Consider the following 13,714-nt stretch of genomic DNA (forward strand, 5'->3'; position numbering starts at 1 on the left):
GCAGGGTCGTTTGTAGGGCACGTCAAATCAAATGCAAAATAAAAGTTAAACGTGATTTTTTATTAATTTTTTTTTGTTAATCAAGGTATATTGAAGGGCGGCTTTAACTTTTGCTATGAAAGCTGGTTGAAAGTTGAGCCCCGACTATGGGCTCGCAGAGCATCACAGTGACTGAAACAAAGTCACAGTGACTTAGAACGGTTTTCATCAGTGTGGAGTATTTAAAAAAAAACAAACTGGGCTGAACCGATCAAAGCAACAACTGTTGTATGGAGACGTCTCCACAACACTGGGCGCTCTCTTCCTTCGCCATCTTCCTTATGTAGTTACATTTACCTACTAATGGCGAAAGAGAAAACACCCACTGTATCTTTTATCTTTTTTTTTTTTTTTTTTTTTTACATTTGTCAGGTTACAATCTCAAACTTGAATTTTCCAACACAAAATTGCACACAATTGAGAAGTGGAAAGAAATTACACAGTAAACAATGTAGCAGAAGGTGCTACTGTGGCTTGAGACCAAAATGCTTCTTTTTCCACCTACTTCCAAAAGCGCCATGTGTGGCAAACAACTTACATCTGGGACACAGCATCCCGTAGGTGGAAAATGGTGGTGGCAGCATCATGCTGTGGTAACGTCTTTCTTCGCTTGATGCTGAGGAGGACATGATGGGAAATGGATCAAGCTAAATACAGGCGCACTGGATTTTTGGGGGGTTCAACACCAATTTCTTTCCCATCAAAAAAAAATAAAATACATTTTTTTCACTTCCCAAATATATTCTACTTTGTGTTGGTCTCTCTCATAAAATCAAACAAGTGAAAGTTTGTGTCCGTAACGTGACAAAATCCGAAGGTTCAAGAAGTGTGGAGACTTTTCTAGGGTCCTGTTTGTTGGACATGGGGTGGTGGTTCACTCTTAGCTTAAATAGACAAAAAGACATTGTTTTCTTTCCTTTGACTTATTTGTCTGCAAATTTGTCTGTGGTTAAATGGACTGCTATTGTAGAGACGTGTGAAAATGACTTATTTGGGAGACTTGCTTCAACAGAAAGGACATGTCATCTTTACAGGTCAAACCTAAATCCCACATGTAGCCTCTCAACACTGGCCTCAGTTCTTAAATGCTTAAGTTTCTTGGCAGTTTAGTTTATATGTCGTTAGATGCTGTCTGGCAAAGCTTTAGCCAAAGGCGACTTACAGCAGAGAGGAGGCAGATTCCTATAAATACACAAGCTTATGTTTCTAAAGTCATTCATAAATACCATTTTAGCTAAGGACATGATGATTCCCAGGGTCTCCAGAGTCATCAGTTTGATGTACTTTAATATAGCAGGTGTAACTTGGCAATTTATATGGCTTATATGTTGAGAGCAGCTTATCCTCTTACTAAAAATTTACATTGCAAAGTGAAATCACACCAAACAGATGATAATCAGTCCAACACACAAGCAATCCCTGTTTTAGCCATTTCTTGATCTTTCCTACTGAAGGACATACCCAAACAATAAAACAAACACAGAACAGAGTGCTTCAAAATAAAGTGTTAATAAATCAGAATCAAATTGCGTTTGCATATTTCTTTCTGGGGCAGGAAAACAAAAACAAAAAAAAAGTCTTCAGGATCCTTGTAGCCCTATGTACAGCGGCAGACATTATATATTTTTAATATATATGTAAATATATATATACCTGGTATTTACAGGATGCAGCCACTAGAGGGCTGCGCAGCATACAACATCAAACAGGAGGGCCAGGCTGTGGAGGTGCACAGCACCTCTGCAACCACCCGGCCCTCGGACATTCTAGAAAATCCACTTCCCAGTCAGAAACGAAAGGGGTGTGATATTTTGTGGAGGTCCGAAGCAGCTTCCCAAGCTCTCCACCCTCTGAGCTCACGGCATACTGGATAGGAACAATTCATGGAATTGGGTTTTTTTTTTATAGGCGAAATGACACGAAACGCGCAAAAAACAACTATTGCAATTATTTCCATATTTATGCCAAGTCCAAGTAAAGTATGCAGCTATATATAAACAAGAAGATAGGCCCCCAGCTTTGGCCTCCGCTTACAGTTCCAGTTAGGTTTGGCATGTTAGCCCTTTAAACATCTGTGATAATATACTGGATGCAGAGGGGTGGTGGCTTAACAGTGCTTAGAATATATGAGATAGCAAGATGTATAAACACAGAAATAAACAATCAAACCATAGATTAATCAAAGATACTTTGATGAGTTACAAGCCATTAAGAGATCTCGGTTTGATCAATAATTAGCAGTGTAAAAATAGCTAATGCAACTAGTGGCTAATTCTCACCTCAAACCCAGCCACCTTATCAAAGTCCTAACAAAAAACCTGGCTAAATCACAGAGAATGCTCTGGATTTTGCAGTATAAATCCGTATGATGATAGTTTCCTTCATTAGAGTCAACTTGCAGAGTGGCTGCATGAGGAAAGCAAACCATGGAGCAGCAGTAATGGAAGCCGTTTCTAGATTACTTGACCATACCTTTGGTGAAAGTTTGAAAGGCATGTGTTTAAATTGTGCAGAGTCATTTTCATATGTTGCCTTGGAAAGAAGCAAAAAAATAAAAATAAAAAATAAACAATTTCAAGATGACCAAAGATTCAAAGTTGTGTGCAGGCACTGCTTATGCACTGGTAAACTAGAGATATGCGGTATCCAAACTGTCTGTGTGAAAGTGACTCTTTCACCGAGGTGATGTAGTTATAAAATAACCCAGTAAAACGAAGAGGTAGCTGAACTGAATGGCTAAATGTATAACTGAGGATGCTTGTTGTGAAAAGTTGGGTGCACACAACACGTGCACGCAACAAAATGTCAAAATGTCCAGGCATCTTAAAGCAGCGGTTTGAATTAAATAAGTAGAAAAACATGTATATAGATATATAGGCAAATGTCCTGTGGATAGCTTAGTTTGTAGTACATGACATTCCCTTGTTATTTAACATCTGCTTGCTCACCGCACAAGCTTGGCCTTTGCAACAAGACACACTTCTTCAGACGTTACAGAGATGAAGACACACACCAACGCACACGCGCACGCACACACACACGCACTACACTTTCTCTGCTCCTCTTGCTCCATAACCCACGTCAGCTTAAAGTCCATCCAGCACATTCTCGGCTCTCTCCGTCCGTTTTACAACCCGCTGCTGATGTTCTCGGCGGCGGGTTCTAAGAGACTTCGCTGCCGAACACTTCCAGCACCAGCGGAGTGAGCTGCATGCTGTGCTCCGGCTGGAAGGACAGTGAGCGGTACTGTTTGGAGTGCTCTTCGTTGAGGCTGCGCAGGTCGGCCAGCTTCTGGATCATCTTGGCGTACAGCAGCTGTCCGCCCGGGTGGTGGAGCCGGATGTAGGCCTGCAGGGTCTCCGACAGCTTGTCTTGGAGAGCTTCGATTCTCGTGTGGTCCTGCACACCTGGACGGTCTGCGTCGGATGACAGAAAAAAATAAATAAATATTTATGGTTGTTCCAGAGGTGACTGAGCAGGAATAGAAAGTAAACAGAAACGAGGATGAAGCAAATAATATTTCTATGTCCTGTGCAGAGCGTACAGAACACGCCTTTCTCCCTCTCCTCACAGTACCTGGAGAGAGCAAACAGATGGCCATCAGCAGCACATGTTCCTCTTCGTGGAGGTTCAGCTTCTTCAGACCCACCTGGAACTTCACCAGAGGCTCCAGCAGCTCCAGGGTGTGGCCCGCTACGAGAGACGAGCATGTAATTACAATCTGGTGAAGTTTACGATCACAAACTAATGGCACTCTTCCGCGAGTCTATCTGTCGGACGCCGGCGTGCGTGGCTCCACCCATTACAGCAAGTTGTCCCGATCGGTAAGACGTTCTTTCCCTGAAATGCTGCGTTGGTTTTGTGCCAGGTGTAACGAGACTCACACCGGCCTGCAGCGCTGGATGGGGCCGTCAATGTGAAGTAATTTTAGTCGACTGACCGCTGCGGGGAGGTTTACCGCTGGTCCATGTTTACCCCGTTTGTAGACAGCGGCTCTCGCTGTGCTTTGCTAGATCACCAAACCTCAGAAATGGTTTCATAAGCCAGACTGATAAGATGTCAGTGAATTTTTGTCTCACCTGTTAATTTAATCAGGACATGATGTGTTGCTTTTTTAGATCTTTCAGCCTCCTTTTCAAATAGGGTCTATCTAAGTGTTTTGTTGAAGTTTTGCACAAACTGGTTCAGGCTGTACAAAATGAACACAGAAGATGTGAATAATTCCCATTAATAATTAATTTTTACAATGAGTATTGATTGTCTTTAATCTTTTTTTTTTTTTAAATAGATTTTTAATCTTTTCTGGTTATGTTTGACATAAAATCATATGTGATGGGGCAATTACTGATTTGCACAACTGTATGTTTAGTTTGATTTTATCAAGCATGGGCTGGTTACTGGCATCAATAAATCTCGTAAGCATCTGACGTTGCACTGTTACATACAACGTTGCCCCTCCCCTGCACGTTTCTGCCCATTTCTGGTCAGCCAACTAAAAAAATAAAATAAAAAATAAATATCACTCCAACTTTTTCCTCACTTACAAATAAGACAAATTTGTCTCTGGAAATATATCCACTCACTAAAAACATGAAGAGCCAAGGGTTGTAAAGTAAAGCAGTGCCACCCATCGCAGTTGGCAAGCTACAATCAATCTGCTAATATGAAGCCGTTATGATCCTCTAAGGAGCTGAGCAGCGGAAAGGTCAAATATCCTGCAAAATAAGCGTTTGAAAACCACAGCTACTTTCAGAATATCTTTAGTTTATATTCCTGCTTTAGTTTATGTATTAAAATTAAAAATAAATAAATAAAGGTCAAGTTTTATGACAGAAATATGGAGTGTATTATAATATTTTAGCGGCAGCAGGAATAGATGTTGCTTTTCAGTTTTAAATGAGTGGCTATATCATGAAAACATTATTTTTATGCAAATACACTGACATAATAAAACAATATCTTGCAAAGGTCATCTTACCTGCCCAGTAGAGATAAATATACAGACACAGAGCTCAGCTTTTAACTCAGTACAGATAAGTCAGTGTAAAATGCTACAAGTAATGGAGACAAAAGAGCCAAGTTTAACATTATGAAGCAAAATGCTGTATATTGTTATTTAATGATACAGAATTGAAAAGATCAAGTTCCCAGCCTTTCTGAGACTACCACTACTTTACATTAAGCAATCTTTAAAAAAAAAAAAAAGAAAAACACTTTCAATTTTCTTACATTACAAGCATCCAGAAAAACGCTCATAATGCACACAACACCCTTGCAAGCATGTATTTCTTTTCTCAAACTGTATTGAAAGAGGTTTTTCTGCAAGTCCACCATTTGTGAATGTTTCACAAAAGAGTGAAGAGTACAGAATGCACATGCTATTGATTAGTGCACGAGAAAACACGTCGGTTCTCTCATGTTTCTGGCAAACACTCAGTGACCGAAAGTCCTCAGTGACAGATAAGAGCACAACAGCGCTTCTCCTGCTGGTTCACACACTTGTTGTTTTGCACGAGGAGTAGGTCGGGAGTGACATTCCTTACATGATCGCAGAAAGAGATCCTGCTTGAGCGGTACAGGAAAGCCATGCCCAAAGGGCTAGAGATATGCAAGACTGGTTATGCAGAGACAACTAAATTAGCACCTTCGTCCCAAAAGAGTGAACACCTAGGCATTTCTGGTTACTGTGTGTATTGTTTATAACCACTGATACAGATACTTGCAACAATATTCTTAACTTATATATATATATTTTTTTCTAATATGCATTAGTTTGTAAATAACTCTGAACAGTGGCTCGTCTTCAGAGCAGTCAAACTGACAAATCAAATATAGCAGCTTTCAGACTGACCTTTGGTGACATCACTGATCTGGTATTTAAAGTCAGGCCCACCGCAGCTCCAGGACATGTCTTCCAGGTTGAAACTCTGATTCGACCGCAGCATGATCACCTCGATAGCACTGGACTTGAGCAGAGCAATCTGGTCCTCTGCAGTGAGCTCCCTGGAATAAAAGAAGCATGGTTTACTTCAAACAGAGTTGGCTAATAAAACTGTAAAACCTACTACTAATTATATCAAACCTCATCAGTTTGGTGTAGAAAAATCACGGCTCTTTCGTAATTTGATTTTTGAAATGCAGTTGAAGTTCAAGGCTACTCAGGACTCTCAAAGATAACGCGAAACTGTTTGTTTTGTTTGCAAGCTGACACACGGACAGGTTGCTACGTCTAGGATTCAGCTTAGTTAAAACATTTCATCCGGTAACAACAATTCTCTCAAAAATATTTCTAAATATTGCTAATGAACCAACAGGAGTTATGAGCTGAGGCATGGAGAAGTCAAGGGGAGGACCCAGGGTGTTGTTAAAGGGATTAGAAAGCAGATTCAAAGAGGGCAAACATGTCTAAGGTGATCTTTCACGTCCATTACCTATTATGAAACCTTTAGGAACATACAGGCTCTGGCTTGTTTCTGCCTTGACTTTGAATTGACCTTTTGACACACATTGGGTTTGTCCCCGTCAACACACAGACACGCACGCACGCACGCACACACACACACACACACACACACACACACACACACGCACACACACACACACACACACACACACACACACACTCCAGAAGAAACAGTTTCCATGAGGATAACAGAAACAGCCTCTGGAAAATAATCTTTGCTGCACAAACTAAATAAAAGAGTGTCAATGCACCGATCAGCGACTTACAGATTCTAATTTTGGCTTTCTTTAAACAACAACGTGTAAACGACAAAGAGTAAATATGAAAGAAAAACATATACATTAAGTTCCATGTAAGAGACTGTGGTCTGTATTACCAGATAAAATGGAGGGATTATAGGATTATCCCCATTTATGCGTCAAAGCACATGTTCCTAATCTTCATCTGAGTTTTACTAAACAGAAAAAAAAGAAACGTCAAAGAATGTGATGCATTTTTACATTCAAAGGAAGGATGTTTTAGTATTGAAAAAAAATTTATATTTTCAATACTTTACCTGGGAGTCACTGTATTACATTTTGTATATTATTTCGTTAGTTCATCTCGTTTCTTTTTATCTTTGAGTCTTAAGGCGCCACGGACAGATCTAAATGAGTTACTATTTCTTGTATTTCCTGATGTTACTGAAAAACATTCTTATCAGATTCATAACTTGGGTGTGTGAGCAACCGTAGGAGGAAACTTTGACTCTTGACATTTGGAGAGCTACCTACAAGTCACACTTGCAGCACGGTTTTGGGAAATGTCTACTGTGTTATGAGACGAAGCATTTTGTGAGGCATTCTACAATACATCATTAATCTGGTTGCCATGGTCTTTAACCATGGCTACATGCCACACTATGGTATAAATCAATTCATTTAGCAGAAAAGATATGTGAGCAAAGTCTTCAAAAGTGTGTCAAATGTCACTTTCAGATAAGAATACATGAACTTTACAAATAAATTAACACAAGGAGCAATTCCAAAGGTTTAGGAAAGCAAAGGTTTTGTTTTCCCAAGTATGTCAGAATAAAACAAACAAAAAACAACAAATGAACAAAAATGAAATCAAGAAAAATAGATTATAGACAGTAAAAGTCCTCCTTCCAGTTTATCTCTTCTTGTACTGTTCAGGTCAAAGTTCACAGCTGGGAATCAAAAACAAAACCGTCAACAATTCTTCTGTTATGCAATGTAGTCATTCGCTTTGATTATTCCTTACGGCTCGAAAGTATTCATACCGTTTGAACTTTGTCACGCTATAAGCATAAACCTAAATATATTTTGTTTGTTTAATGTGATAGAACAGCACAAATATGAATGTGTAAAAAAAAGAATATACACTGTAAAAAAAGGTACTTTTTAGATTGTACTTTAAAAAAAAAAGTACAATCTAAAAAGTTTGGCATGTATGTCAGCCTCTGTCCGAGTCAGTGCTTTGTTCCCCGTCTTATATTGAGATTGCAGATGCAAACATTGTGTGTTGTGCCTTCAGCAGCTTTGCACATACTTGAGAACGTTTGCTCATTTACCAACCTTTTTCACTAAAGCTCAGTTAGTCTGGTTGTGAAATATCTGTGATATCAATGTTTTTGACATTTATTTTGATGTCTTGCTGTAGATTCTCAATTGGATTAAGATCCAGACTTTGACTAGGTCATTTCAACATGCATATACCTAAATCTAAGTCATTCCTGTCTTGTTGGAAGGTGAATTTTGGCCCAGTTTCAAGTCTCTTGCAGCTCCTGATGCATTTTCTTTCAGGATTGCGCACACAGACTGACAGGATTGCAGACCGTTGTGTGTAATCAGCTCCATCCATCAGTCTTCCTATCAACTCTAGCATGTATGTCGATGCTAAAAATGCACGACTGCATTCAGAGGTAACAGCTTAAAACGGTTGAATACAAATGTACAACACACTTTTCTGGTTTCTATAAAAGCATAATATATCACAAAGTGGCCATTTTGTGTCACCTTTAATGATAAACGTTCAAATTTACAGTAGTTTTGAGTCAAAATATGACTAAATCTCAAAGGGTGTGAATATTTTTAAAAGGTCCTGTGAATGGTAATGCAAGTTGAAAGCTGCTTCTTAATTGAGCTTAAAGATATTCTTCACGCACACAGTGTCGTACCTGAAACCGGGAATCATCTTGGCAAAGCCAATCACTTTCTGTATGCTGTAAGAGACCAGGTCAGCCAGGTGGGGAAGCATCGAGAAGCTGGAGCCTTCCTCCTCGCTGGAGTCTGGGCTGTTGCCGTGTTCCTGATACATCATCAGCAGGTTGTTGAAGTTCATTTTAGTGTCAACAGACTCTGCAGCGACAAATTAGTTCATGTTTAACACTGCATTAAAATAATGAGACGCACAACGGCACGTAGATGATTAGGAAATAAATAAGCAAAGGTTTGATGAGTTGCGGAGAGCAGCTTGGAAAACATATGGAGCATTTACAGCCAGCAACAGTTGTTCTCCATAATTTGCCCCTGCCTGCTGTGTGTTTGTACAAGCTCAGACCATGTCTTGAGCCGTCTTCTCTTCATTAGTGACGGATGCATTAATGAATGGCTGTTTACAAGTGGGAGTCAGGTGTCTGCATGGTACTTATTATTCGAAGGGATTTGCCTGGATTCTCAGCACTGCAGGCTAATTTAGTGCCATAATCCACCATGTAGTTAAAAAAAGAAAAGAAAAAAAAAGCAAACTGGAAAATGAAACTATGTTTCTAAAACTTGCCTTAGATATCATGATATAACTTTTTAGAATATTCAAATAAAAAAGGGTCACATTGCTGGATAATAAGTGTTTTTTATTTGTGAAGCTTTTTACCTGGAGAGTGACTGAAGGAGTCAGAGGAGGCATCAGAGAAGGAGTGGAGGGAGGCAGCTCTGCTCGCGCTTCGCGTCACTGGGCCCTCGCGCACAGGAGGCTGCACAGGAGAGGGAGGCCTTTTATGAAAGCTCAACCACAAAAACGGCCTCCCTTGCCATTTAGCCTAAGATTAATTCATACAGGTGTGTCTCAAAAAAGTAGAATATCATCAAGAAAATATTTATTTCAGTAATTTGATTTAAAAAGTGATCACACACAGGCTACTTCAACAACAGTCTTCAGATTGTTTGCCTTTTTTGGACATTTTTGTTTCGTCCACCTCCAATCCTCAAGAACTGGAGCCCAGCATGTTTTAGAAGTGTTCCTGCTCCAACACGTCTTAGTCAATTGGTAGGATTACTTTCTCAGTGGTCAAGTTGTGCAGAGATGCGTTAATGACCCACTCATAAGTCAGATGGGATGAACCCAAGAACAATTTAAAACATGAAGGACAGCAGCCCCTAAGGAGGGAATTTGGACACTAATACTCTATTGGATTTATGTCTGGCGAGTCTGCAGTCCAATCAAACACAGTACTGCAATAGTCAATAAAGCAGGTATTGCCATGTCCTGATAGAAAATGAACACAGAATCTCCGTAAAGTTTTACAGCAGAAAACCCTTGAGAAACCGTGCAGCCATATTCTGATTAGTCCAAGTAAGACACTTCTGACAAGTTTCAGGTTCAAAAGTCTCTTATAGCATTAAAAATATAAACATGTCCTGGATACATCTGTGTATGGTGACTTATCAAGCCCAACATAATAGAGCTGGATTAAAAATGCAATCATTAATCCCCCATTAGGGATTCCTTTGTCTTTTCACATCATGAAAGTTGATTGTGGGATATGTGCGCTTTCAGATTATCCAACTGAGATTGTGGAAATAATTCAATGATTTCTATTGGTATTCTTGGAAAATTACCTATATCTGCCTGAACTCTGTGTAGCCGTCTTTGGACAGGCTGTGAAAATACATTAAGTGCTTCAAACACAAGCTAAGTTGTTAAACGGCACCCTAACCATTAAAGCTACAACTTTTTTCTGCTTGGTCAAAGATTAACGAAAGAATGAATCATCTGAAAGGAGCTACTGAATTTAGTTGCAGTCGACAACTTGTGAATCTCCTCCAAGCTTTTCTTCACAATATTCTTCCGGCTGTGATTATTATTTCTATCATATTTTCATTGCCGCGATAATCTTGCATACAGCACTCTGAATCAATGCTGATGAAGTACAGAAATAATTATCTTCTCAGTGATATTCTAACTTAATCAGATGCACTTGTATTTACGCAAAAAAAGTCACAAGAATGTACATGAGAGGAAGTTTAGTGGATGAGAAAACGGGACAGAAATGAAAGGCCTGTTTCTGGTTTATGTGGATAGTATTGAAGAAGAGAAATCATTCAAGTGATCGTTCACAGGATTATTTTAGTGCAAAGTCAAAGTATTATGACTACAATTTAAAAGAAAGCCAAGATGGCAAATCACTAAAGTGAGTCTGTCACTTGCACATTTTAGCTCTGCGTTGTGCTGATTTGATGTCGAGCAAAATCAAGTGAGACACCAACCCTAAAGCGGCAGAAATCAGAGTAGGAGTCGTCGTATGTTTTGTGGTGTGCCTCCACCAGCGTGGCAATGACGTGACTCTGTTCATCTGTGAGTCTCGGTCTCCGTGCTTCCTTTTCTGCTTCACGTTGTGCCTCCTCCTCCTTCCTCCGCTGAATCAGGTCCTTCTTTCTCTGCACTTCCTCGTCCGTCAGAATGACTGCAAGGCCAGGACGGAGAGGGACGTTTGAAATCTACACCCAGAGTAAACTCAACTTCCAGATAAAAAAAAAAAAAGTTTTCTTTGGGTAAAAATAGCACAAATAAAACAGAAGAAAAACTTAACCGGTCAGGTAAACCAATGGATGATAAATTATAAATAACCACAAAAAAAAAAAAACAGAATCCATCCAAATATCAAAAACTGTTCAAAGGTGCATTACTTGAGCTCAACACTGTGATGACAGGCATGTTTATGTTGCATTGGGTGAAAGGAGGTTGTTATTCTCTGGAGGAAGAGAATGGGAGGGGATGGGTCTATATGGAGACCCCTGCTGCACCGAACAGCCGAACACATTGTCTTTGTTCCGCTTGCTCCTTGTTGTTCTAGCCGCTGAATTAGCTCACAGAAACAGAGAGAGAGCCGGCTCTTGACAACATGCTGCTGTTTTTGCAACAGTAACAGCCACATCACTGGCTCCTGTTCACATAAAGCTTACTGTAAGGTCTGTTGCCAACACTTCCAGGAAAAACAACAAAAAAAAAAGGTGGAAGGTGAAAAAACAAAACAAAAACAAAAAACAAAAGAAATAAAAACATTCTCCTGGCAGGCTGAGACAATTTGCATAAAAGAGAACTTTGGACAATATCCGGATATTAGCAGAAAACAAGACGAGATGTGCCTGCCATATGCAGACTATAAAAATAAACATAAAGCTGTAGCGAGAAGAGGCCAGGATAGATTGCACATGAGGCGTTTAAACTTCAGATGTGGTATACTTTACACAATGCCGAGAGGCTCTACTTGTTTAAACAAAACATGTAAACACTCTAAAAAGGGGCAAAGACCCAGAGGTACTTAACCTGAGTCGAAAGATTACATAACAGACAAAAGTCCCTCCCCACCCACCAGTCCTGATGAATGCATATACCAGTTGTACAGCTTGAAAAAGGGTGTTTGTTTTCTTTGCCTTTTTCCCCTCCTCTGCAGAAATCGGATCTGATGTAATGGAAGTACAGTAAGGAAACATATTTCTTTACATTCTTTTGGTGGGAAGCTGCTCTTGGATCGAACCCTGGTATTAACTTTATTTATACACAGCATGTTGGGTAAATTACAACACAGAAGCTCATGTTTCCAACCAGATAATCTATTAACAAAGCCACACAATAATCAAAAGGGAAAATTATAACCCAGCAACTAAATTTAAACAAATCCCTCTACTTTAAGAGTTACAGTGTTTCTACGGCTCTTTGAAACTATTGAGGATCAAACTTAAGGATACTTGAAAACTTCTTGTTAGCAAATATCAGATTAAACAAATTCCAGCTACAAGGGTTAGAATCATGCACTGAAAAAAATATGGGTCACCAGGTTTTTTTTTCCCCACTTACACTCTTTCATCATGCCAATGTCCACACAGCGTTTGAGTCGGCATGCCTGGCAGTGACGCCTGTTGTCCTTGGTGATGGTGCAACTGCCGTTAAAGGGACATGTGAAGGAGGCCTTGCGTTTCATGCTGCGCCTAAATAAATGACATACATTTCAAAGGTTACTAAAATACGTCTACAGTTCCTTGCAAAAGTTTTCGTAGCCCTTGAACTTTTTTCCACCTTTTGTTACGTTACAACAAAGTGCAGTGTGTGCACTGACAGTGCAACCCAAAGTAACACGTAATTGTCGAGTGGAAGAAAAACGTGATGCTTTTCAACTCGTCTCAAGTAAAAATGTAACGTGAGGCGTGCATTTGTATTCAGATGCTACAGCTACTTCTTCAGAGAGTTAACCTTTTCTCCATGTTCAAGCTTCAAAAGTCTCACGTCAAAATTTATTGTGACAAGACGATTGTAGAAATGTGAAGAAATTGTATAAAGTTGTTTCCTGGGTAAAAAGAGAATACATTTCATTTTGCTATTCATTTTTATCTTTATTAACAGGGAAACACATTCACAGTGTTTTGCACAAAAATAAACAAGGCAGAAATAGATATTTTTTTCCTTCAGATCTAGGATTAAAAAGCAAAAAAGCAAAAATATGGACATGTGCCAAGGAATCTGAGGGTAAGAGAGAAGTTGAGCAAAATAGTGACGCAGAGTAATGATTTAGTCACATGAACGTATGAGCATCTATAAACTCATGAACGTGCTTTATGAGAGTTCAAACGAAGGCCATGTGAGAGACGAGGAAGGACATTATTAAACATCCGGGGGTTTTTTTCCCGTTTTCCTTTTGAATACCGACACTGCTGGGAGGAACGGACGCAAATGTACAGAACAGACGCACATACTTCAAAACAAAACGTAGGAAAACAAATTGTTCCAGTTTTGCTTCAAATTTTTAACTTTTCCAAGTTAGAGAGCAGAAAGAAGGGGTCAGTACAGTGAAAAGGTTGTTAGAGCAGTCGCCACACAGAACCGAGCCTTTGGGTTCGTTTCCAGGGGGAGTCTGCAGGTCTTTGCAGTGCATGAGAGCTTTCTCAAGGCCTTCAGCTTTTCTTAGATTGTCCAAAAAATGCATGACAGATTAGC

General features: G+C 39.7%; 1 protein-coding gene across 2 annotated transcripts in view; it reads right to left on the reverse strand.

Annotated features, from left to right (window-relative positions):
* Positions 1–371: 371 nt before the first annotated feature.
* The window catches only part of LOC103464934 (vitamin D3 receptor B), a 28,778-nt gene continuing 15,435 nt past the window's right edge, over positions 372–13,714 (reverse strand). For both annotated transcript variants that reach the window (XM_017304967.2, XM_008409347.3), the window contains exons 4-10: positions 12,581–12,711; positions 10,990–11,186; positions 9,377–9,476; positions 8,682–8,862; positions 5,891–6,042; positions 3,616–3,732; positions 372–3,455 (exon numbers count right to left, since the gene is read on the reverse strand). In XM_017304967.2, the coding sequence (XP_017160456.1) occupies positions 3,202–3,455; positions 3,616–3,732; positions 5,891–6,042; positions 8,682–8,862; positions 9,377–9,476; positions 10,990–11,186; positions 12,581–12,711 (1,132 nt within the window). In that variant the 3' untranslated portion in view covers positions 372–3,201. The remainder of the gene's footprint in view (positions 3,456–3,615; positions 3,733–5,890; positions 6,043–8,681; positions 8,863–9,376; positions 9,477–10,989; positions 11,187–12,580; positions 12,712–13,714) is intronic.

Source organism: Poecilia reticulata, chromosome 5 (genome assembly GCF_904066995.2).
Source record: "Poecilia reticulata chromosome 5, P_reticulata-male-v2, whole genome shotgun sequence".
Lineage (NCBI taxonomy): Eukaryota > Metazoa > Chordata > Actinopteri > Cyprinodontiformes > Poeciliidae > Poecilia > Poecilia reticulata.